The 26,978-nt window shown below is 43.1% G+C and overlaps 1 protein-coding gene across 1 annotated transcript in view; it reads right to left on the minus strand.

Moving 5' to 3' along the window:
- Positions 1-3,125: 3,125 nt before the first annotated feature.
- LPP (LIM domain containing preferred translocation partner in lipoma) overlaps positions 3,126-26,978 on the minus strand; it is a 333,633-nt gene continuing 309,780 nt past the window's right edge. Inside the window, 3 exon segments of the mRNA XM_032119009.1 lie at positions 3,126-18,073; positions 19,678-19,798; positions 22,821-22,999. Coding sequence (XP_031974900.1) covers positions 17,945-18,073; positions 19,678-19,798; positions 22,821-22,999 — 429 coding nt within the window. The 3' untranslated portion in view covers positions 3,126-17,944.

Consider the following 26,978-nt stretch of genomic DNA (forward strand, 5'->3'; position numbering starts at 1 on the left):
GGTGTCAGAATATGCACATGGTAATTGGCTTTTGCTGTAATTAAATGCCTCGTGCCAGCGTTTAATCAGCCACCAAAGCCATTTATTGCCTCATATACGGCTGCACGGCAAGCATTACCCCTTAATTAGTTGCTGAAATAGTGATGATTTAGCAGCGTCTTTATATTTATACTTTAAGACAGTAGATTCAGTCCAACACCAACAATACGGCAAGATAAAAAAGCAGACCATTCTGCTATGCAATGATTTGGGCTTATTTATTTTTCCTTACCTTGTGGGAAACACTGTCATGTATAACTTCTGGTGACACTGCACTGGAGGTGATTAAAACTTGGAAAGCAGTTGCTACCTCTCTGTTCTGCTCCAGGGCTGACCTTGTGTACTTTAAGTGCATTCAGTATCAATAAAACATTGTCCGCAAAAACTCTCAGCAGCAAAGAAGTGTAGGCGTCACCCCCTTTGATTCACTATTACCAGGACTGCCTGGTCAGGCAGAGCAGAGGCGGAGAGCTCCCAGTCTTCCTCACAGGAGTTCCCTGGGGAAAAGAACTCCTTTGTGTCACCGGAGTAGTGGAACTTTGTTTGGCACGACCCTGGCAGGTTGTGACAGGTGATGCTGACAGCAGCAGCAATTCTCCTGACAGCCCCACCCAAACTCCTCTTCCCCCTTTTCGCTGCTTGTTTTTGCAGCCATGGTGGTGCTTTGTGATGCAGCCACCTGCCATTTTGGGGGGAATGGAGCACTGAAAGGGCCCACTCACTGTGTCCATTCATCTTCTCCAGTTTCAGTTGTCTGAAAGGTCTGGTCTAATCTTTCAGAGTCCCTTGACAGTTAATGGCATGAGAAGAGACCTCTCCAGAAAGCAGTTCACCCTGCCATGAAGAAGCTGCCAGAGGTATGTTGGAGGAATGGCTCTTTGGAAGTTTCCATCTCTCACAGAGGAAGCCCTGCTGCTCTCTTGCATTGGTCTCTTCCCTTCCAAACTATTATTCCAAACCCTTCCCAGAACACCAATACTGCCTGCTAAGACCAGCACTGGGGACAGATTTGACAGCCTTCCAGGTTTCCTTCCAGCTTTGAAAACCCCTGAGGAAGCTCACGAAGCCCCTGAAATCTTCTCAAAATCGACTAGAAAGGAAAATAAAACTCCTTTTTTGAAAGAGAAGTCATACAGGAGGTTAGCCCAGATAAACATCAAATAAACATCTCAGACTCACCTTTGTTCAAAGCCAGGTGGTGAAATCTCCAGTAGCCACAGCTGGGGATGACCATTGCACCACGAGAACACAGGGGTACCACTGCTTCTTCATTTGACCAGGGACATCACCAACAGAGCCAAATTGTCAATTCTGCCTCCATCCCTCCCTCAGGCTTCGACAGCCCCCACTGGCACCTGGATTTACATACACTTCACTCCCAATGCTTTCATTGTCTTCAAAGGATTCTGGTAGCCTTTGATTGCAAGAAAAGCCGTGCCAAACGATGGAATTAACAGCTCCCCCACCCTTGGCCCTCGCCTCTGGCCCCTGGCCTGCTAATGCATTTTGATTTGCGTGTGGACAATGTATCCCTGGAACTTTTCCACCGTAACAAGTTTAGGAAAAAGTACCTTGTGCTACAAAGGAAGTAATAATATCGAGTTTGGAAAACTAGACAGCAGTTTGAATAGACTTGAAAGCCCACACCATCACACTCCCTTTACTGCCAAGAGAAAGCCTGTCAGACTCTCGTGTCCTGTAGGAACAAGCTGCAGTTTGTCCTTTCCTGAGGGAGAACACAGGCCCTTCCTAAAGTCCCCTGGGGAAGGGGAGGAGGAGCTGGAGTGAGGCTGCTGCCTGTGCCTCCTTCCACGGCTAACAAAAGTCCCCTGACAATACATAACCTACTAAAGAAGTCCTTCATTTTCCTTGGTGGTGGGAAAGTAAGGATGGGATTTAATTTACAGCCAAGAATATTTAGTCTGAACAGTAGGAAAGACTATCCGAGGGTGAAGAGAACACTGCTATAGAGAGGACTGCCAGGAGAGGTTGTGGGACCTCCATCTGCAGATGTCTTCAAGGTCACACTACATAAAATTTTCTTGGGAGTGACACGGAGGGAGTGGATTTAGCTGTATTGTGTGCCTTGGGATCTTTCTACAGCTCTCAAAAACTGTTTTAAGATAACCACTTCTGCTGATAGGGAGGACAGTATTCACCTCATTTAACCCTTAAAGGCACAGAACAAAGCTGTCTCAGATGCTTACCTAAAGAAAAGATGACATAACTTCTCCACTGACTGGAGGGCCGCGTTAGACAACAAAGCTGTCTTCCAGGCTGCTAAAGTTCATGGAATTAATCCCACCTTGAAGATGGTCTGTGCAGCTCTGCGCAGGAGATTTCTGAGAGAAAAAGGCTTTTATAAAAAGGTCTAAGGATAGAAAGGGTAGAAAAACAGAGGCTATAAGGAGGGTGCAGATATTAACATGTATTTTTGGAAAAGCTTACCGGGATGCACTGGATTGCCCACCACATGAAGCATCTCTATCAGGGAGAGCGTTCAGTGCTTCACCAGCTGCTCTGGCTGAAGAGGTGGAGGTCAGGCTGTGTGGTGATCAGTGACATTTTTCAAGCAGATGGGGACAATCCTGATTATTTACCGCAATGATAGCCTAGAAACAAGTTTCTAGAAGAGACAGGCTTTGCTAACCACACTTCTTTCTACTCTTCCCGTAACAGTTTGAATAATGTTCCTCCATTCAGCTGCAGAGCAAGGTGCGTGGCTCTGCTGTCACCCCATCACAACCCAAATTTGAGAACATTTGTGGACCCCTCTGCAGATTACTGCATGGTTTAGGAATTGACTGCTCTCCACAGCCCAGGCACACATTTTTAGGAACAGTGCAAAATTCATCAAGAGATGGCCAGTACAACAGGGGAAAACCTCTCTTGGGACACATTTCTGGCATCTTTTCCCAACAGTGAAACAGGCTCTTGAATTAGGTATGCTGAGGAGCCACATAGTGAAAGTTTGAACCTAAAAGAGAAAAAGTTGGAGGATAGGAAGCATAATTGCAGGTGGAGGTTGGGAAACAGTAAATACCATTTGACTTGAAAAAGTAATTTCACAGGCTTGCAAACAAAAATGAAATTTGTAAGAAGTTTATTGGATTGGTAAAATGTAATAAAAAAGCATTTGTGATACTTCTTCTGCAAAGAAAAAAGGCATCTGGCGATTTTGCATATTTATTTTCCCTTACAAAACATTTGAAAAGCATAACTGATAAAAAGGATAACAACTGAAAGAGCAGAGCAAAGAGGAAAATACATCTCAATATAATTGGATAATGCATAATAAAAATACAGAAAACACATGCTTAAAACAGCTTTCATTCTCTTACTGTAAAAAGTCGTTTTACGTGTTGAATAAAAAATATATGCCGGTTGCTCTCAAAATTGCAGTTTAGAAGAGGTAACTAGCTGAGAACAAAATATATATATCTATATATATTTATAAATATAGAAAATGTGTATATGCTGCATCTGTCCTCAGAACAAATTGGAATAAATGATTTTCAATTCATGCACACAAGTTACCAGAGAAAAAACTTCATTTATTGCCTAGCAGATCGATCCTGTAAGGTGCTGATTGCATTTCCTGAGTGCCCTCAAAGCCCTATGGAAGAAGTCAGTGAGGGAGACAAGTGGCCTGATGGGTTCAGTGACAAGGGAGGCTACTCAGCAGCTCACAGGAGGTGCACTCAGCAATTCACAGGAATCAGGAAAATTCCAATGGCAGCAGGATTAGGCTCCTCACAGACTTGGGTAGTGCTTTTGCTCAGCAAGGAGTAAAACCCTGGTACCCCGAAGCTCTGACAGATAGGAGACCAGTCCTAAAAGCTCAAGTAATGTTACTTCATTAGGATCCAAGGGCACAGAGTGTGCAGCAGAAGCACTCCTCATACAGGGAATGCTTCCTTGTGCCCCCCCCTTGCCCAGATCCCTAGGCTAGTGATTCACATTTAAAAGGAAGATGCTTCCCATACCACTGAGAGCCTCTGTCTGCTGACACTGGACAAGGAGGAGTGTGACCAGTCACACTCCCTCCCAGCTGCAACAAAGGCAACAACACAAAACCTTTTCCATCTCAAGGGATAAACCAACTATGATGAAGCTGAAACACCACCTCAAACCACTGTGAATTACTGCACATCCAGTACAGATCATCCTTGGTGAATCCTCAAGCAGACAGGTCTGCAGCTGGCAGGGATAGGCCAAAGCATAGCAGCTATGTAGGACAAATACATTCCTGGGGGCACTTCCTCCTTGCAGTCTGAAAGAGGTGAATCATTCTCCCAACCTTTAGGGGGTTCTCCATGGGGGATGTAACCAAGAGGAATCCTTCTGGAATGACTTATGTGTGGTTCAGACCCTCTTGTATCAGCCCACAGGTAAAGCCAGTGTGAGAGATTGGGCTCTGAAACACAACAAACCTCTGCTCTTTGTTCTGTGCTGGAAAGTCTCTTTACTAAAACAAAGAATTCATACTCGGGGTCTCTTATTTGACTAACTAGAGGGCAGGCACTGGAGGCTGCTCTCCAGTCTCTCTGACTGTCCAAAACACAAGCTGTGGGGTGGGAAAGTATAGGACCATTAAGGAAGTTGATGTCTCACCAAGGCAGATCCTTTCTAGCAAGACTATGAAAGTCCAGACATTACTTTGCTCTGCCCCATACCTCTACCAATACTCAGTTCTCATTCTCCACAGGGACAGCAGAGGAGGTCACAATGGTGCAGTACGGAGCATAAAAACATCAAATCTTTCCCTTTACTGCATTTCCAATACACCTTGCATTTCCTGTCTGATCACAGCAGGGAAAAGTTTGCTAGAACATGACTTTGAGGATTGAAAATGAGAGCTTATCAGCCTTTTTAATACAATAGCACAAATCAAACTTTGGTTCACCTTCAGATTTTCTCTTCTAGGATTAGATAAAAAATGAGTGATGGAGATTTTATAAGAGACAATATTAAGGGAATAAATTCTTCACATATGAATGACTCTGGAGCTCTGATCAGGAAGAGATTTTTGAGGATATATACCCAAGTACCTCTGCTACAGAACAGTTGCCCACCAGACAACAGGGTGTGTAAAGCAAGACAAGCTGTACTGATGGGATAAGCCATTGCTTGGCTTATCCCCATGGAGAACAGAGGCTCAACATTAGCCTCTTGCTTCTTTTCTCCATCACCCTCCTAGTTCCCATCCCTGCTCAGCACTAGGACTGTTTCTGTGCTGCCCATAAAGGAGCACAGCAGGTCTCTGAAAAGGCACGGAGTGAAGAAAGTGGAATACACTTTTTGTGAAGGCAGCTCTGTCAATAGCCTACCTGTCACCCTGCTGGTTGTTCTGCTGAGATGCTTGTCAGGGGCTTAGCTACTTAGGCACATTAGAAATGCTACTTTTTAGGTGAATAAAACAGAGAACTAGATCAGACTTGGGGGACAAGGCACAAAATGTCCATTTGCCAAACCGAAATAGGTTTCCAGCCCACACAGAGCTGTCAGTAAAGCACTGGCAGATGCAAAAAAGCGCCCCAGTTCCGTATTTTCAATGGGTACCATCTCAACACAGTTGAAACGCAAACTACAACCTCCGGCTGTGCATTTCAGTGCAAACTGCTCTTATCTCATGCAGTCCTGAATGAAACATGAGCACAAAGGCAGCCTAATTGGAACAGGATCTTCTCCTCCCTCCCTGCAAATCCTCATCATTGCACACAATCCCACAGCTAATGGCAGAGGGAAAACAGCTGATTCTGGCAAAATACTCGCAACTAGGAAGGCAGGATCGAGCCCCAGGCTGGACACAGACTCACCATGGGGAGCGGCGCTGGCTGTGGAGAGGATGAGGTTGACCTTGCTCCCTTAGCAGGCCTTCCTCACTCCCATGCTGCAGCAGTGTGGAAAGCTGGAACTGGAGGAAATGTTTGCAGAGGAGATGCTGGGCTCTGGCTTAGTTTAGGGAACAGAGGGTGTCATTTTTCTCCTTGGCCACCACCAAGGAAGATTGTAAGAGCAACAAGAAACTACACTGAATGGCCATCTCCCTTTCATTTTGAAATCTAAGCATTTCCCCCAGTGAAGGTATTCCTCCCATGTTCCAATTTTGAAAACCTCTCTATATCAGAACTGGAAACTATGCTGATTGCATTTTCTGGTTCCAAATTCTAGGTAAGCTCTCCTAGAGAGAGCTTCTAACTGTCTTCATTCAGTGCCCAGACCAAAGTGGCTCCATACCCTATGGGGACCAGGGCAAGACTATGACTCAACAAATGAAAAATAATGATACCATGAAAAAGCACATGGTCCTGATTACCAAAAATGCTGAATAAGCAAAGCTACTATGGAACAAAATCAGCGGGAGACATAGGAACAGCCATTAAAATAAAAAATCAGAGCAATTCTGCCCTTTATTTTCTTGCCACGTTTATTATTTTCACCTCTCTCTTCTCACAGATGAAATGGGGCAGGCCAGTTCTTTTTCCTATTCAAGCTGGCTTTTCTCTCTGGGCTGTCACGCTGCTGGCACAGCCCTGCAGAGACAGGACTTCCCGCACTTCAGGGGAATGCTGAACTGGGGCTATTTTTTAAACATCAAACTATTCCTGTTCACTGTACACTCTGCTTCCAAAAATAAAACAAGCATCCGAGTCTTTAAACAAGCAGACGGACCCTTTAAAGTCTCACAACAATGTTTTAAACCTGGGGTAGGAGGGATGGGAACGGGAATACATTTTCCTACTAATTGGAAATAATGAAACCGATGTTTGCGGATATGAAATGCTGGGTAATAACAAATCAGAGGTCTGTTGCTGAGCCTGTTCTGCCAGCCAGCCTTTGTGAGAAAAAGACAGCAAGAAAGGGTTTTTATTTCACACTGATGAACTTAAAATGAAAGCAGTGGGAAGGAAAAGAAAAAATGAAGCATGGGAAGGAGAAGGGCAGACAGGTACAGGGCATGGAAACAATTTGCCTGGAGCAACCACAGAAGTAGGCAGAAAAATGGCAAAAATAATGTCTCCTTATTCCCTTAGCCCTGGTTCCTAAAACTAGTTTGGGAATGAACTGGGGGAAGGGGAGGAAGGAGCAGCAATTTGAACACAGCAGATGCTCCAGTTAAACCATATCTTCTCAAAGAGGAACCGAGGGTGGGGGCAGGGGAGATGGCTATTATTAATGTCCTTCCGTATATAGCAAAGCAGACATCCTGCATAATGGCAACACAATACATCAATAATAGCCCAAGAATAGCTTCCTACCGGTTTTTTCCCCCTGACAGTTAGAAACATAAAGAGAAAAATCAAGCTGCTGAGATAAATAGCTGAGTCTCCACCCCCACCTCAAATTGCCTTGGCATATTTTAAGAGATAAATGGTTCTATGAGAAATTTAAATAGCTTTCTCTTTTCTTTTTTGGCAGCTGCAGGAACTGGGTCAGGTGTAGAAATTATTAATTTAGAAGCCTGAAAAACTCATGTTTGAAACTAAGTTTTTTGGGTTTTTTTTTTTTTTCCTTTAAAGCATCAACTTTCTTAGAAGCAGAGTTACAAAAAATTAAAAAATAATTGAGGGGTATTTTTTAAACAGAAGTCAGGTTAAAAATAATGAAATATCAGTGCAAGCTGTAGAAAAGGGACAATTTGTGTAACAGTTTAATGGACATTAAAAGTATCCATAGTAGATTGTTAATGGGTTTTTTTGCAGAGTACAGTATTTGCCTAATGGCTTTCATTCCTCTTCATCAAACACAGCACTGGGAGTCTGCCTTGAGGAAAAAAGACGGGGGGCACCATTCTGTAGCTTTACCCAAAGTTTAGTGCATGTTTCCAAAGAGACAAGAGATTACTGCCAAAGTGTCCAGCACCAAACACTCCCACAAGGAGCCCATTATTTACTTGCAGGTCCCAGAACTGACACCCCAGGGAGCTCATCTGCTTGAGACTGTGCTTGCTGGTGCTCAGAGCTGGTCAACTTGGTACTGCACCACGTGTAAATCACTGCCTTCCCCCACCCATTCAAGTTACACTTGCTGTACACATTGATAGCAGGATTTGTAACACAGTTTCTCTGCATGATGCCAAAAGCCATCTTCCTCCTCATACCATATGGAGAAGGATCTCTTTGCAGCCATAAAACCTTGAATCTTACAGAGGAAAAATCCTGTAGGAACCACTCTGAGCAAAGAAATGCTGATGAACTCTCTCACAGGAGAGTACACTAGTTAAGACCTGTAAAAGGTTCAAATTTCCAGTCCTACAAAGAACTCTGAGGTGTTGAAAGATACCCAGCTGGCAGGCAGCCCACTTCCTCTGCTGCATGGCTGGTAAAATCCTCCTGTTCCTCGTGCTCTGTTCTGTGTCCCAAATGAGGCAGATACCTGAGAGGGAGGAGGACTCCCTCGTTTATACTCACTGCACCTCGCAGGGCTCACGGCTCGTGCCCTCCTTCCCTTAGTGACCAATCAAAAATTTAAAAAGGTGACAAACAACCAGATGTAAATAGAACTGTAGTGCCTAGAAAGTCAGAGCACAGATAGGATCAGAAGACAGACTGTAATTACAGGCCCTGCTACTTATTACATAGGCCAGTTGGGCTACATGAGCCCTTGGTGGAAACTTCCTGTGCAATTAATAAAGGAGAAACAGAATACTTTTGCAATCACTTTTCTAGCTTTCACTGTGGGGGTCCAATCCTGCCATCCTGGATTAGCTCTAATCATAGACAATCTTTCTCTGCATAAAATGAAGGCATCTGTTCTGTAAGACTAACAAAAAAAAAAAAAAAAAAAAAAAGACAAAACCCTCATTGCAAACCTACACCATGCAATCAAGAAGGAAACTGATCCTGATCCCCCCCCAGATCGTAATCTGACAATGTTTTCAAGACATCTGGCAAAAAGGAAGAAGAAAGAAGAATGCAATGAAATATTTAAAATCCTACTTCTGTCAAGAATACACGCGAGGAGAAAGGTGAGTTTGAAAGGGCTGCATTATTTGTAAGGTAAAACCTGAAAGCACCACCTTTTGCATAGAGGCATGAGGTGCCCTTGGCCCGAGCCAGAGCAGTCCTGAGAACAAATACCAGGCACTGATTCAACAGGGACTGGTGTGACAAAGTCAAGGTTGGGTGTGAGCGGGACCAAAGCACTGCCCTGCAACACCCTGGGATGTACCTTGGGACGTGCAGGGTAAGGCAGTGTGTTGATAATACAGCAAAACAGCTGCATCTTTGCAGCCCACAACTGATCCTCCTCATCTAAAGCTTGAATCAGATTTTCAAGAGCATGAGAAATGGAGCATCCCCAAGGGAGGATTTCTCCTAAAGGCACTTCTTTTACTGCTGAGATTTTCACCAAACAGACTTCCAAAGAAGGGGAGACTGTCCTGTGAGATCTGAGATGCACTGAATGACACCACTTTGCTCCTGCACCCAGGATATTGCCCTTTCCAATCTCAAAATCTCAGTGGTGTCCAGCACCTTTGCAGAAAGATCTCATCTGGGCCTGACCACCGGACTGATCCCAACCTCATCATGAGAAGCAGGCGCAGAAAAGGGGTGGATGTCCCCAGATGTCATAAGGAGGGAGCCCCCAAGAAGATATTCAGGAGTTCCAATGTTCAGCTGAGCCTTTTTCTTGGTCACATCCACCTGCCTGCTGTACAGTCCCAGCAGAAATCATAACAGACTTCAGGCTGGTACTGGGCATACAAACAGGACTGAGATGGTCCTGAAAACGCTGAAACAAAAGACACTTCGGAACAAAACTGGCACAGCCACAATCCCCACAACGCTTGTGTAAGATAGAAAGAAAGAATCCCTAGAACGTATTTATCAAAAGCCATTTTATGCAGATTTTTCCTTCTGAATATTTAAAACATGGTGAATATTAAACTTCAGAGATTCTTAATATGTTCCAAAGCCCCACGGACCTTTGAAATGCTAGCTCATCAATATGCAACATCTAATCTTGTCAGGAAAAAAAAAAAAAAGAGGGGAAAGAGAAAAGCTATTCATCCTCTACACACAGAGGTTACAGTGAGAATCCCATGGAAAATAAAAAACCAAGCAACTTCCAGCATCTTATGCAATAGGTTAAATTTACTCTGGTTGGGAAAGTTTCACTTTCTGCAAGAGAGAAAGTGCCTGTACGTGCATAGCTACTGGAAGCTTCTTCTGAAGTGTGAGGCTGAAACTTTGTAGCTGGATTACAGTAAGTAGTTTATTAAAAAAAACAAGGCTTGTGGCTTTGCATCCTGTTCCAGTCCAGTGTAGTCTCAGGATCCCCTCTCCAAAGGCCAGCAGACAGTGCGCCACCTAAAAATCCATTCTAGTCCAAAATGCTGTGGTTGAAATGGCTTTGCTTGTTTATAAAGTTTAGTGTTTCGTATCGCTTGCATCTGACCTTCAGCAGAAAGAAAAGCTCAGTTAAATTGTGCAAATATGTACCAAATGGGAGCAAGGGAAGGCAGCCAAAAATGCTGCATGAGCTTTTGCAGGGCTGCAGCCTTTTAGGAGCACCAGTTAGATGAACTGGATGAGAGGCCAAATTGATTTAGGCTCCAGGCAGGAGCTTAAAACACCATGACATCCAAATTCACAAAGAAAATGTTCTGTTACTGCAACCCCAAATTTCCTGCACATGAAAACACTGTTTTCTTTCATCTTTAGGAGATGCTCGTTCTGTAATCCGACATTTAAAAATGAACAAACAAACAGCAGTCAGCTGACAAAGGATTCTTGCTGGTGAATGGAAGTAGGTCACTCTGAGTATTTAGCCTTTACAGTCTGGCTTAATATTAGTGTTGTACACAGAGCAGTAACAAAACTGCACTGGAGACAGGGAAAGACTCTAATTTTGTCTTTTCTGTGAAAATTAGCATTAACGTTCTGCATTAATGTGCAATGCCTCCCCAGCACCCGGTATCTGGTTAATTAAAAGAAAAACCACAACCACAAAGCAAACCACACACTAAATTAAACAACAACAAAAAACCCGTACTGGTCAGTCTGCATTTAAAGACATCTCAGTATGAGTAATTGGGGAGAGAGGAATTTTCCTGAAGGAACATAAAAGAAAATGAAAACTCTACATACAAGACCAAATAAAATCTTCTGTCTCTAACAAATGCAAATTCTGGCTGCCCTTTTACACAAACATATTAAAGGGATAAAACTGGAGGAAAAAAAAAATAGAAGAGGAAAAGCTAATAAAATCATTTTTTGAGAAAAAAATATTTAAAAAACGAACTATCCTTCAAACGTATTTCTTCATGGTAAATCCCTGCAATCATGTGGTTCTAAATTACATGGTTAAATATGACTGAAAAAGTAAGGCACAATTTCATAATCATTTTAAAAGCAATAATTATAACAATTTTCTTTGATATCCATATGGCAGGCCACTGATACTAAGGATGCACAAAACTACTTGATTAAAGATCTGGACAAGTTTTTCCAACTACTAGCTAAGACTCACAATACCTCGGTGAAGTAAGTAAGAAACCATCTTCACTTCAAAGATGAGTGCACGTTGAGGACATGGAAAAAGCGGGTAAGAAAGAGACTGTGGGCAAGGGGAGGCAGAGGCAGGAAGGCAGAGACATCCCAAGTGTGATGTTTCTGGGGAGGGACTCTAACCCCTGGAAATATAAAGGTAATGCCATCACCTGGGGCTTCTGTTTCCTTGCTCATTTTCTAAAATATTTAGGTAGGATGAGAATACTGGACGAATAGCAAAATTTAAAAAAAAGAAAAAAAAAAGTTTTAACTGGATGCTCTTGCTACCTGTGACAAACCCTGTGCTTCCACATGTTACATGAAGCCAAAGAGACCAGGGACACGAAGTCAGGAATAAAGGTCAGTGGGGTATAAGTAGCAGTAGTCAATATTGCCTGTATTTCTACTCAGTTATAGCCCCATAAACACCTGACGTGTGCATGTGTATGCCAGACTGCTCTGCAAGGGTGGAAATTAGTTTTTTTCAGACCACAGCAGAAAATTTCCAGGTTGAAGTGAGAGCTGTTCCTCAATGACCACCAGAAAACCTACTGAGGTTATATTTTTTCTCTTAGATTTTTAGATGCTGGAAGAATGTTATAGTTTCACAGGTGTAAAGTCTGTTCTCTCTCAGGCTCCAAATTCAAAGGCTTGCAAATTCAAACTTGAAATGCTGAGGAAGACAGGCAATATTTCTAGAAATGTTTAAGGAAAAATGCCATTCCCAAGCCCTGAAAGGAGATGAAGTTCAATCAGTATCTCTGGATCTTCATGGCAGTTGCCAAAATGTGCTTACATTCTTCAGTAATTTCAGGGGAAAAAAAACAAACAGAAAAAGACCCCAAGGTAAAAACAAAGAAGAAAATTGCTATTGCCACAGAAAAAGACACTGGCAGTCCCTATAGCCAGCCACTCCATGGCTTTAAGACAGATAAGAAAATGAATCCAACAGAAGTAACACTGTTATTTTAAGAGTCACGTTACTTGGCTTGTTCTAACAAAGGAAACAGTGACTTCAAAATTAGCAAAACTAGTTAAAAATAGGGAATAAAACATCTTGTGAAAAGTTTCAAAGTTTTTTTTTAATTTCACCAGGTCCAATATTGAAACATTTCCCAAGAACATATGCTTGGTTTTAAGTAGAATTTTTATCCAAAGAAGGTTTCAAAATTGTCACAGAAACTTTAATCTACCAGCAGAAGAAACCCAAGAACTACAAAAAACCATGAAAGAAGACATGGGTCTTTGAGAAATAGAAATATTTGTTAACAATTCTGAAATTTATTTAGATAAAAATTCAGTACGATTTTAATCATAACAGCAAAAAAATCCTCCAAAAAATGTAGTGGGTAACATTGCAAAAAGAGAGAATTTCTCATTAAAAAAATAGCCCTTCTGATATAATGTAATTTAGTATAAAAATTGCAACTAGCTCTAACTGGAAACAGTGTTCTCACAGCTCTCTTAGTCTGTATTTTACTAACCTTTAGGCTATGGAGCAGTTCCTGCCCTCCTTCCACAACAAACCCTCAGTTGCCATCACTGTGTTTTCTCATGGGAATTTCACCACAGGGGGATTGTTCAGCACCCCCTCTCCAATAGCTTGCAGTACTGAACCTGTACGAGGTGTTGTCCACCCAGGCTGCTGAACAAGCAGCAAATCAACTCTGTGACCCAACTGGAGGGACCAGACACCAACAGACACCAGTCAGCAACTCAAACCCTTTCTGAGCCACTCAGCACAAGCACCAGGTGCCTAACATTTATCCTTGACACAGGATTTCTCTCACGAACCTTCTCTTGGGTCCTGTTATCCCTTGCCTTCCAGACTTTCTCAAAACCAAAAGGAACCAGCATTTGTCGAACTTAAGCCAGGCTTGAACTAACCATAGCCAGGCAGTGGCCGTCACAGCTCCAAAGAGATCTCAGACAGACTTGTTGCATATTCTCTCTAACAACCACCACTCTTTTAAGACGTTTTCTCTCATTCTTCTCAGGCACATTTTGCTGATAGGCAGAAAGTCAACTTAAAGCTTGTGTTTTGTGAAAGCCTCACTCCTGCTATCAAGGACGGACACTATTATGTAGAGTGATACCAAACACTTTGGTACTCCCACACCTCTATGATTAAGTCATTACCCAAGTGTTTTGCAGCCATGATAAAAATCTACAAATTAAAATATTAAAAAAACCCCAAACCCAAAATTAAAGGTGCGTTATCAGGCTAAAGAATTAGTGTGGCTTTCTGTTTTTAAAAGCAATGTTCAATGAATAAAATAAGTGACAATAAAACCATCACATTCACAAAATACTAGTGTTAGCCTTGGGGATATGCTTAAGGATTGGGCTGTAACCAAGGCAACCCAATCTTCTGGATAAAGTTTAAGTAGACACTTTTAAAGCCATTGCTCAAAGAAACAGTAAATCTGGCTGTAGGGCTACTTGTGACATATGGAAGGTGCCACAGCCACCAACCACAAAGCACTCATCTTGTAACAATTCAGCCTCCTGTCATCCATTTGATCAGCCGCTGGTGTTCTCCTGCAGTTGGCAGAAGGGTGACACAGAAGCCATTTCATGTGTTCTGGGTAATTTGATAGAAATTCAGCTGTGCCCACATCCTACCCAGATCGAACCTGTATGATCAAGGGATAAAGAACCAGTCTGGTATGAATGGCTTATGTCACACCATGCAATGGCTTTAAGTCTGCGCTTAAACAAAGCCCAGGGACTTAAATATTTTGTTAAATTAGAACCTGATCCAGGGCCCTGTCTGGCCACACAAATCATGGGATCAGGTCCTACTTGCCAACAAATGCTAGACAAAGACAAAGCAGCAGAAGCAGAAACTGCAGACTTGAACAAAAATGTTTGTGCAATCTTCCAATACTTTCTGAAAAGAACAGTTTGGACATTACCACAGCCACAGATAATGTGAATTTTTGTCATGGCTAAGAAGTCCAACTTCAGAAAAGCAACGTCTCTTTGGTAAAAAGACTCCTTCTTTGGAACAGATAAACATGATATATTATAAATATGCGATAAATATTGTGATGAAGCCATATCCCAGTGGTTCTTAATTGCAGTGCAATTGCGATAAATCCCACCAGCACTTCCTAATTAAATCCAGAAGCATCAGAGGGGAGATTTTCATATATATGTGGGTGATGAGAGCCTCTGTGACGTATATACAGTATCTTTCAAATATATTTATAGCAGTTTTGGAAAACAAAACCACACAGAATAAAGAAGAGGGTTTTGGACACTCATTCCTTCCAACAGGCAGATGGCTTTGGGGTTTAGGGGTGAAAAAAACCCCATCAAAGTACCTTTGCACAAATGTGTCAGGTCTAGAAACCAGCCACAGCACCTCAAACATCAACACTGTTCAATCTTTGTCAATCAAATTTCATCCATGAAGTATTTAATGCTTGAAAAGTTTGGCTCTCACCTCTCTGCATGCCAGCCTCACTCACCACAGTGCTCTCATAACAGAGAGGATTCAGAGCTAGATCTCCTGGCTGGCCGTACGCATTGAAATGGGCTGGAATCCCAGGCCTACATACCAGCAAATTTTTCTGGAAAGAGAAAATAGAGCTCCAGAAATCAATAGCTTGGGCTAGTCTGTGACTAGTTTAATTCCCATAATGGCTCTGGGAAACTGCAAAGAAGCTGTCTCATGCAGAGGGCAGAAGACAAGGAGCCATATGACTTGCTCCAGTCGAGCCTGTGGCAAGGCTGTAAAAGGCCCAAAGGCTCTGAACTGTGAGTCTAGGCCACATTCTGCTGGAAGGCACAGCAGTTTGTTTCCATCAATTACCCCAGTGTTATTCAAGAGAGTCTCATCAGCCACTTGATGTAACACTCACAAGAGTAAGGAAGATCAGAGCTATGCTTTCTGCCTGAAGAATGGCTCATTCTGCACCCAAATGCATCACATTATCGCTTGTGCTTGTATCCCAGCACTGACCTCCCCTGTTTTTGTAGGGCTAGTTCAAACTAGATTTGCCCAGTATTTATGAGGTTTTTTGGACTGCTGGTGGTGCAGACTGTGTGTTAAGAAGCGAGCTCAGAAGGACCTTACATGCCACGGTTCAGGGAGCGGGAGTCCAGGTGGAACCTGGTGGGAGCCAGGGTGCCAAAAAATCTGTTTACGTCTAAGGCAGTAAAATTCTTGCAGGCCAGGGTAGAAATCCAGTATAAAAAGTCAAACTGCTTTACCTATGGTGGTAAAGGAAATCTTTTGCTCAATGATGCCACCCTTCTACAAAGAAGGATTCATTTCAAGCTGTGAATTTTGGGAAACTTCCCTGACACTGGTGAAGCTTGCCAACATATAAACCATGTAAGGAATGGAGGTTTCAGACTGGTATTTCTGCATTTGGATTTACCACATACAGCTGAAGCTACTGAATATCACAGTGCTCTTCCAGAAAGGTTTGTGCTAAACTGAAAGGATGCACCATTTGTAGGAGCTGCAGTATCACATCACAATTTTTCCTTTGTTTCCTATCAGTTCAGCTCATCTAACTTTTCTTTTCAGCATTAGTGAATATAATTATTCTCTATAACAGAAGCCTGATACAAAGAGGAAAGCACCACATTCTCATTGTTTTTCAGTGGGATGCATGAAAAAATTTGTATAACTTACTCTTGAAAAGTGCCAGTTTGTCACTTACATGGTCAATCAGCTTGCAACTGTTTCAATTCTGCTTCTTAATTTAAGTGCAAAGAAAGGTATTTTCCTTGATTACATCTGCAAATAAGATATTAATGTCAATTCAGTGATATGAAAATTACTCCCTCACTATGTAATTTGCACCTTAGTTATTATGGGTTTCATGAACAAGACTATTATAGCTGCTCAGAATGCCATGGATTTCTAATTTTTTGATTTGTTTTTAATTAACCAAACTAAAAAAAAACAAAAAAAACCCCCAAACCCACGATCATGTGAAAAAAAGGATTATCTGTGCCCAGGTTTTATTTACCTTGGCATATGTATTAATTCTGGACTAAGGATGAAAATGCTGCTGCTGGCCCAGCACTCTACTACCATGAATTTCACCAGAGACAAGGTGTAAATGGCTGGGATGAAAATAGAAGAGAAAAAAATTGCCTGCTTTCTGGAATGCCATAGTGAAGGGCTTAATACCTCCTTTAGTTTTCTTAGGATAAAACTGAACATGCATTTAGGAGGATCTTTTTAGCTGTTGTTGAAACAAGATCTGATTTTTTTGATTGAAAACTACAGATCACGTGTGTGAACATCAGAGAAATGCGTATCATCCCAAAGCCTGATAGAATCCCTGTTACTGTTGAAGGAAAATCCTCCCATTGCAATAACAGCAGATGGAACAAGACTTTATTGCTTGAATGTCTACCCAGAGACCAGCACTGCCAATGGTCCCACCAGAATGGGCTGTACGAGAGAGAGTGGTGTAAGATTTTTTTGAGCATCGCTTTGCACTGCAGCTCTATGTAGTCATTTTTACCTTTTTTTAACCACTGGGATTTCAGAAATGTGTTTCCAGGCCCACACCCCTTAAAGATCTTCTCAATGAACATGACTGGCTTATGCCTCTGGTACATCAAAAGCACGTTGTGTGTGTGTAGTGTGTGTGTAGTGTACAGTGTGTGCAAGCTCACATCTTTCTGTGATTGCTCATACATTGTGAATTGGAAGCATCACTACTGAATAAATTTATGCAATAGCTAAGTAGACTTTCATGAGTAAAAGAAAAAACCCTATTGAACTGGAAGGGAATGGAAACAAGAAAGGGCCTAAGAAATAACCAATCTGTGTCCCAAGGATACAAGGTCACACCTACACTCAGGTGCAGTACAGTTGCAGTTCCACTGCTTGTGTTAATGCTGGGTCTGCTCTCACACCTTCTAGGGCAGTGGAGCTACTTCTGCTGCTGACACAGATCCGACTAAAGTCAAAGGGAAGCTTCCCATGATTTCAATGAGAGCTGGTCAGGTTCTCAAAATAACAGGAGAAATAACTAGCTCAGCCATCTTTCACTCTCTACCTTCATGTACTTCTTAAGAAACAGGAATCAAACATGGATGCATAGTTAGGACCATGTTCAGACCTCCTACAGGCAGATAACTTAGGTGCTGTGACCCTTAACTCCATCAGCTGCAGATACAGCAACTGCTCTAACTCACTCACTGCCCTCTTGAACAGCTGTGTCTAAATTAGGTGCCTGTCATGGGCAGTCTGAACATGGCCTCTCAAACTGCCCTCTTGTTCCAAAGCCTTCCAGTTTTACTTTTTTTTTTTTCTTCTTTTTTTTTCTTTTTTTCAATAACAGAGATTCAGACCCTAGGCTGGAAAGAAATCATGCAAAGCTTGTGCAATGTCCCCCAGTGGGCATCCTGGGGAGGGTCACAGTTGATACTCAGAGATCAGTGCTGGCCTTGGCAGTCAGAGCCTGGATCCGAGCAGAGTTGCAGGTCTTGCAAAGGATGTGCCCGTCCAGAGGGTAACAGCCCTGATTGTCCCCTTCAGACAGGAGGCCACCACAGTCCTAGGAAATAAGTGAACAGGAAGAGCAAAGTAAATAAGAAAGAGCAAGATTAAGCAAAGAATCTATTAGTCAGAGAAACTCTCTCCTCACTCTCCACCTTGTAACAAGATCCAGCCTGAGTCAGCGCAAAACATGAAGCAGAGGTACGTGATGTCTTTTACGATTAAGCCATTTTCTGATAAGAGACAATGCTGCAGAGAGGATGGGTTCCCAAGGTCTCTGCTGAATTTAATCCAATTGAAAATAAAAGGAGATTATTCCCTTCACATTTCTGAGGAAGCAAAGGTCTTTAGCATTGGAGAAACATCAAACTGAAGCACATATTTATTAATTCAAAAAAGGATAAAAAAGAAGCATCATTGGGAAAAAGTTTAGTACCAATATACGACTATAGGTAATCTCCTTTGGGAGAGTTAATGCCACAAAGTTACAGCCTCCATTCCAGGGGTGGCAGCTAAGCAAAGTCCCTGCCTGTCTCCCCTCACCAGAACTGTCACCTGTGTTTGTACTACAATTGGCCAAAAAGGTTGTGGCTAAAAGGAGGATGTCAGACAGGCACATGGAAACCCCACTCTACAAGGCCCCCAAAACTGCTCCAGAGATCTCAGCCCCTAAACTTACACTTGGCCAAGTATAGCTGCTAGGAAACTTGGGAATCATCCCACACTGTATGATCAAGCAATCGCTTGGCCCAGGACTGCTGATGGACCCACGTGTGTGAAAGCCTGGGTATCTCAGCAGCCAGCATGGGGATATGCTGTATGATGAATTAGGGTCTACAAAATGTCATGTAGGAATGCCCCAGCATCTTAAAAAATAATGGTCATAAGTAATGGGCTGATATGTACCCTGAAAGCCAAGGTCAGATTGAGAATTGAACCAGATGCCTCAAGTTTCAGCCTAGACCTTTAAACCTCAGTCCATCCTTCTTCCAATTAAGGTTATTAAAACCTGCAACTGCAATAAGAAATATATTTGGTCTCATTTTCTTACCCTGCCATCTGGCTGATGTATTATCCAACAGTAGCAATGAAGAATTCTTGAAGGTTCCCTAACACAGCTGCTCCCACATGCTAATTGCTTTAAGGTAATTTTTATTCTCTGTCTTCAGATTCTTTCCATCAAAATTACATGAAGTGTGTAATGAAACTGAACAGGAAAAGTAGCACAAAAAGCATTGCACAAAGCAAGAATGATCATGTTTATGTGTCCATTAAAATTCGTCAACCCAGAGCCATATGCTGAGTTTCCTGTACAATCATGCTCAAATCCTAACATGCATTAGCTTTCATTTTAAGAACATAAAGATGAGCTACGTTTGTGTCCAGGCTATAATTTATGAAGTTCTCAAGTATTAAGCCCTAATTGCCTGAGTCACATTCTTTTGCTCTCCTAATGAACCTATTATAAACAAGGGACCTGATTTTCCTCTCATTTGCACTGATATAAACGAGGAAAAATTCCTTGCTTGCTGAAGTCAGTGAAGTAATTTGATTGTAGAGCCAGTGTTACAATAGTGTATTCCTGTCATGTGAGCAACATGAGGTGGTGATGAAGTTAAGCCAACCTTTGCTTTCTGTCCCTGCCGTGAGTGGAATACCAACCTCGCACCGGTAGCACTGGACATGGAAGTCACGATCCAGGGCAACAATGCGTACGGTCTCCTCTTGTCCTGGGGCCGGCATGATGGGCTCCTTACACACAGAACACCTCGGGGCAAATTTCCTGAGGAAGGAAGAGACAGTCCCAGTCATCCTCAAACCCGGAGCAAAAGGTTTTGTTAACTGGACCAGCCAGCCAGAAATGTGTACATTTGTACCAACACACACACCTATGTGCACACACAACACAGGCTGGAGTTCTGCACAGCTCCCTCCTTGGAAAAAAAACAGGCAGGAGCACTTTAGTCTTACAAGGCAATTTCAGGCTTGTAGGATATTAAAGAGCATTTATTAGGAGAGGACCTAAAGAATTTCTGACAGGCAGCAAAACAACTAAAGCGCCTGTTGAATGACCATCAATTGTGGCACCTACACACTGCCACAACCCTCAGCCTCTAAGAAAATCCATGCAAGTCCCAAGGTTAGAAAGATGACCAGGATCTGCTTCAAGAGCACCTCTTGAAAACAAAAATCAAACTATTAAAATCTGGAGGCTGGAACAAATACTTTAAAAGTCTGAAAAGAAATGGTAAAAAGAATTGCCTTGCACTAACACTAATTTGTTGAGGTTTATGCCATCCACTTTAAGCTTCCAAGCCATCTTACCCACATATGCACACAGAAGCACATTTCTGGCTAAGCTCACTCTCAGACAAGAAGCATCAGGGCAATTCTGACTTCCTGCATTTTCTAGCTACAACCAACTCAGTTATCCACCAACAGGGTGTTGTCCAGGCTTAAAAGGGAACAGGTCTGGGTGCAGAGACCCCAGTGCTCTCTCTTCCAGTCAGCCTGAGTTCCAAATGTATAGTGACAATAACTCACTGCATGAAATGACTGACTTGAATCAGGGTCAGCTCAGGGATCAAGCGAAGCACAGGCTTCTTTCTTCCCCCTTCTATTGCCCACCATATGCCGTTCTGGATAATTCACCCATGTTCTGTATTACCTCTGGTTTTGCTCCCCCCAGGTCCCATGAGAAGTGGCCATCTCTGCTACTAGGTTTGGGAACACTTAGCCTGTGGTGAATCATTATTTGCTGTTTTGCTTCAAAACCTGGTACCAGTTTCCTGGCTGCAAATTCTGCCAGCAGAAAAGGAAACTTACACCCACAGAATCTGCTGCCATGTAATGAGAGCCAGGGTCAGGGGCTGTGGAGTGACAGAGAGCAAAGCTTATGGCAAACATCAGAACACAAGGAGATCAAAGGCCCTTCTCTTCTGAAATGCCTAGTAAGGATTGACTCTGCCACCCAGCCTGTCACATGAACCACCTCAGAATTAACTATCTTAGAAAAGAAAATCTATCTGTACTAGGAATAAAGAAAAATATTAATTTCACTGGCAGTAGATGAAAGATGCCTGCAAAGCTGTGATCTAATGAAAGAATGAATTAAACAGTGGCTATAACGAGCGCTCTGAAAAATAACTTAAATGGATCATGATATGACCAGAGCTGTGATCGCAATTAATTATGTGCTGCTTCATGCAGGCCCTTCCTTGTGCCATTTAGCTCAAATGTGGTACTTAAAAAATACTTCAACATTTCTTTGTCCAGGCTACTGTGAGTAATTCATTACGAGACAAATATTATCTCCCAGGATCCTGAGATCATTCCTGCAGATTTCAGGGGATGTGGATCTGCTACTGTGGGGCCTGAGCTCAGGGGGTAGCATCAGCGACAGTTTTGTTATCAAGAGGATGTAGATGTAGAACACTCAACCTCCAGATCAGGAGGACATGTCATCCCTAATCAATTCAAATCGATTAATCGGCTGGCCAAAGTACTGCAAAATGTGTGGTTGGTCAAAGACATTCCGAGTGTAACACTGGGTCTCATGCTATTTCCATTATCTTCCCCTCAATCCTTCACTCAACAATTTTTTTGTCCTGCCTTGGATTGACAGCCTCCCACTTCACACTCTCAGAGCCCCAAGGTCCGTTTGCAGTCACTGCCAAAAGACTTCAATGTGGGACATCAGCTCTCTTTCTCCTGAAAGCATGTGAGCCCTTGGCCTGTGGGGCTTTGAGAAGCGGCACTCTCCACATTGTTAAGGGGGTGTTGAGGGAAACCCTTCAGGTGCCTGAGTGGTGCATAAAACTCCTGTTGGGCCTGTGCTCAGGACCGCATTTTACCTTACACACAACTGGTGGCACAGAAAGGCAAGGCAATACAGCAGCTGCCAATTAACCCAGCCTAGCTGAGCTACAGGGAACATCCTCCTGCTGGATTCTCACATGCCAGTTAATTGTGGCTGCTTCCCTTTCTGTCAAGTCAGCCAGCTTCTTTGAGCTTTCAGACCCACACACTGATGTCATGAGGCTCTAATTAAGTCTACCCCCTTAGAAATTAAGAGGTAAATGGTTGAGATGTAAACTCCCATTTGTCAGTATTGATTTCATCTTTTAATTGAGGGGTGTAATGTATCTGTCTTTTCCATACAGGGCAAACATTTGTGCTCTGATTATATCTACCTGTCTTCTCCAGATTAGTTGTGATGATGGGGGTGGTAGCGTGTCAGTGACAGGAATTACTTGCAACTGTACCTTTCAACTTACTTTAAATAGCAGTTTCACTATAAATTACTACCAGGCCTGTATTTTTAGCAGCTTTAAAAAGCTAATTAGCAACTAGAAACAAAAGGAGCTGTGAGCAGCCTGTGGCCACTGAGATCCCTCTAGCAGGTAAGTAAACACCTGCAGAGTGCAGGAGGACAGGACCTTTCTTAATTGCTCAGTGGAAGAAGCAGGGAGGCGATGTGAAAGTGCAGGTAGAGGCAGTGAGCAGAAACGAGCACATGCTAAGTGTAGTGAAAGGCAAGGGTAAGGCAGAGCACTTAAAACAGAGGTTATCCCTCAATTCAGCTCTAAGCAAAACAGAGATCAAGCAGAATCATCCTCTAACCAATTAACCTTGTATGCCATGGTATGCTTGCTTGGAGCAAAGCTCTCCCTACTATTTAAGAGCCTTGGGAGGAAGTGGCATAGGGTTCAGAACTTCCTGAAAGCTCAGTCGGAAAAAGGAGAATTTTTAGGGGGAAAAGACAAAGACAACAAGCAAAGCACTGACAGCAGCTTAGGCCTTACTTATGGAAATCCTCGATGCAGTGGATGTTGCCACCAGCATCCACAGTGAAGGGAATCCCATCCAGGCTGCGATGGCACATCACACAGGTGAAGCAGTGGGGATGGTAGGCCTTCCCAGTGGCTCGGAGGATCCTTTCCATGATGGGCTTTGCGCAGACACTGCATTGCTCCAGTGTATTCTGCAAAGAAAACACAACAGATGTGAGTGCCATCTCAGCAGGACAGTTACAAAGGTCAGCTGGGTTGGAGGCTGCTGCTGGTCTGCTTGGAAGCTTTAGGTACCTTCTTTTCACTTCTTCTAGATAAAGTGCAGTACAGTCAACAGTTATCAAAGAGTATGATAACAGCACAGGGCCTGGGTCAAGCCTTTAGAACAGTGTGAGAACACAAACCAGAGCCTTGTCTCAGCAGCTCTGACAAATGATCAGAGATGGCTCATCGGGTGGGTTATCTGAAACACAGCAGCTTCTGTAGCCAGGAGCACGTGAAGGAGTTGTGCAGTCAACACTCCTGGGATTTTGCCTCTGGACTGCCCAGTCTGAGCAAGCTTCTGCAGTGCAAGTCATTAGAGACAAGTTCCACAGAGGGCAGTGCTAAACTGAAGAGCAAATCCCTGGGGCTACACAGAGACCCCCTAATTATTTTGCCAATGCAGATCCCATAAAAGTATCTTTATCTGCCTTGTATGAAAATCTTGATCTCCCTCTCTCCCCACAGAGAATAATGCTAAGTCTGGGAAGAGAACAAAGCAGTGGATGCAAGGAAAGCATCCGCAAGGACAGGAGTTCAGGATGACTTAAATGGTTCATTTATCTCTGGCCCACGATGTTTGAGATAATGACTGTGAAATGCCACCTCTAAGGCCATGATCCTTGCTGCACAGGTTTTACATATGAGCCTGCTCCTAAAGTGCTGGAGCCAAAAAAATTCCCACTTTTCAAGTGGGGTCCATTGAATGAGTCGTCTCATTTCAACCCTCACTTACCCTTGCAGTTAATTATAGAAATGCCAAGATAATTTTGTTTCAGATGGTTGTCTGTGAGCCACACCAGCCCTTCTGACACCAACTGGGTAACTTACCATTTCAAAGCAAGCACTTTAAAAGACACAAGGCATGAATGGAGGCTGAAAATCACATAGATGCAAACAGTAAATCTGTGGCAATGATTTGGGTAATTTCACTGGACTTTAGAAAAGCAAACTTCACCTACTATTCTCGCTCAATGAACCTGAAGTTATCAAGTAATATTATCAACAAGCGTTTGCATCTTGGGTGAGGTAGAAAAATCTATCATAAAACTATTGATTATAATTTAGATAGACAGAAATAAGGAGGTGGGGAAAAAAAGGGAAAAATCTAACAGAACAGAAATATAGAAAGCTGCTGAAAGGCAGATCTTGTTGACAAACACAAGAAGGCTAAAGTTCTGCTTCCGCAGGCAACAAAATTCCCAGGGAGAGTAGTGCTTTGACTGACTCCATTGTTACTGCTTCTTTGAGCCAGTATTCTCAGGGGCAAGATCCAGTCCTTACATGTGCAGCCAAAATGTATTGTAAGGAGATGAATCACCCAGGAACTCAGAAGGTTCTACACTCACACATCTGCTCTTAGACATTATCTCTGGGCTGCATGTCACTGGTAAGCTACAAGCATAGAAATACATGAGCTCCTATTAGAAGATCAGAAGGATTGTTTTTGGAAAGGTCGATATGAAAAGTCCTGAATTTCAACCCGTATGAGAACTGCCTCGTGCATTTGTAAGAAGAGTACAGCCAGACTAGCATTGAATTCAGGCTGCATTTTGCTTTATACCTTGTAATAATGGGCAGGAAAGAATGACTGCTGGCCTTTCTGTCTGGTTGCTGTCACCATCATCATCATTATAATGGTGGCTGGTATGCCAGAAAAAGCAAGGTCAATAATTTTCTCCATGGAGAAATAACCTGGCAGATTTACCACTTCACTTTGCATAAGCAGATCACATCATCTCAACCCGCATCCGTGCAGTTCTCTGCATTTTTCTGCCAAGGAAGGAAGGCAGGATACCTGCGGATACTGATGGAAGATTGTGCCATTCGTAAGGCATTTGCCATGAAACTTTCTGAACACACGCAGGTACAGAGCATTTGCCTCACCAAGTCATTGCTTGCTTCATTTCCAACAGTTGCCAACAACAGAGACCAAAGTATGAGAACAGGGTAAGCAAAACAGCAATTCCTTGGGATTTGCTTCCAGCCTCCACTGATTACTGGTTTAGGGACTTCCTGAGTCAGAGCTTGGCTTCCCCATACTTTGCCTCAACTGGATGCTTTCTCCCATGAACTTTCCCGATTGATTTTTGAATTCTGATAAACACTGGTCCCCCACAACATGACTGGGAATTCCGTGGTGGGGACTGATCTGTTCAGCAGTTCCCCATGTCTGCTACTGTCAGTTCTGTGACCGGAGCAGGCACCTGCAGCAGCACTGAACAGCATGGCCTGGAACTGCTCTCACCCTGCTGGATCATACCTTCTGAAAACACACATCTTCTGCTCCCAAATCTCAGCTCAGTCACAGTTTGACATTCTCACAGCTACGGAAGACAAGCATTATAAAATAACCAACTCCTGATTAAGCCTTCTATACGACCTGAAAATCAGACCTGAGAAATTTATTCTTTTCATCCTTCCATGTCTGTACCAGTAAGGAAAAACAAAGTCATTAGTTTCAGACTCCAGTTCACTCCCTGCCTGGGAGTGTATTTGCTTAAGCCTCTCTTCTTGCTAGAACCCTGGCTCAGACCCTTCTCTTCAAGGTGTTACCAGATGATGCCAAAGGGAAAGCTTCCTTGATTCACCCCCATTTGACATCAGGTTGCTGTAAGGCAGGATTTGGCCTGTGAAGCTACCAGGGTTTTCTTTGATTCTCTAATCAGGTTATCCCACATGCCTAAGTGCTGCCCCAGCAGTTAACAACCTGCACAAAGGTATTTCTGCACGTTATGGGAACAGCATCCCTGCAGGATTGTAAGTTTGGCTTCTTGATTTTGCTCTCTTTCACAGTTAAGCTAACTGTCCTAGCACCTCCTGGAGCTTTTAGACCTTCAAAAAGCCAAACAAAATGAAGAAAAATGCCTAACAGCTCTATTTTCATTCTTTTCTCCCCAGCTGTTGTTGCAAACTCTCTCTGTAATCAACAGGTAAAGATGAATGCATCTGATGAGCTACACTGAGAGCTAAGGCAAGGCACAAAGAAGAAAGATGAGAAACAGCTAGGAAACATCAGATCTAGGGGTTGTGGTCACATTCATGTTATAAGACTATGGACCACAAATCTAGTGTGGGCTGAGGGTAAAGTTTACCATTCTTTTCCCGTATTTTTGGCCAAGAGGCAGGGAGTGCCCTTGTGTCTCCAAATCCGACTAATTTTTTGGGGGAGTTTGAAAAGCATAGGGAAGGAACCATCCATTTCTAAATGGAAGGTTGGCACAATGTTAAAGGCTGAGTCTGGGTCCATGTCTCTTGAGGGCAGAACTGTTTATCCATGGCAAAGAAAAAGAATCTCACATGGGGAGAATAATGCACCCCAAATACCAACAAGAAAAATAACCCCAAGCAAATATACACTAAAACACAAAGAACTGAAATGACTAGGACATCATGCATCATCCTGCAAGTTAAAACTAAGACACTTAAACATGTATAGCTCAATCAGTAGCAAAGTGGGAACAAGTTGCTTGGGAATAAGCATCTAGCAAGTGGTGGTGTGAGTTGTTTGACTGCCCTAGAGCAGTACTTGTCCCTTCAGAAACCACAGAAAGCCAAAGGGAGTTGCTCTGCAGATGCTAGGTTTAAACATGGGACACAAAGTAAAAACTCTGACTGCTGGGAAAGACTTCTGGGTTGCAAGAGCCATGGAAGACTGGAGCTGGGGAGTGTTTGAGTCCTTTCCCGAAAACTTCACGTCCCAGACAGCAAGGTGGCAGAGGGCTTTGGGGAGCAGAGGTGCAGTGACAGCCTGTGGGCTGCAGCTCATCCCACTGCCCTAATGCTGCAGATTATAGCCTCTCCTAACCAAACTTCAGGGGACAGCAGTAACTCACAATATCATGCCAGCACAAGGACTCTCCCACAATGACCCAGCCATGAGTGCAGAAGAAAAGCCACACAGATTAG

The sequence above is a fragment of the Corvus moneduloides genome, chromosome 10, assembly GCF_009650955.1.
Source record: "Corvus moneduloides isolate bCorMon1 chromosome 10, bCorMon1.pri, whole genome shotgun sequence".
Lineage (NCBI taxonomy): Eukaryota > Metazoa > Chordata > Aves > Passeriformes > Corvidae > Corvus > Corvus moneduloides.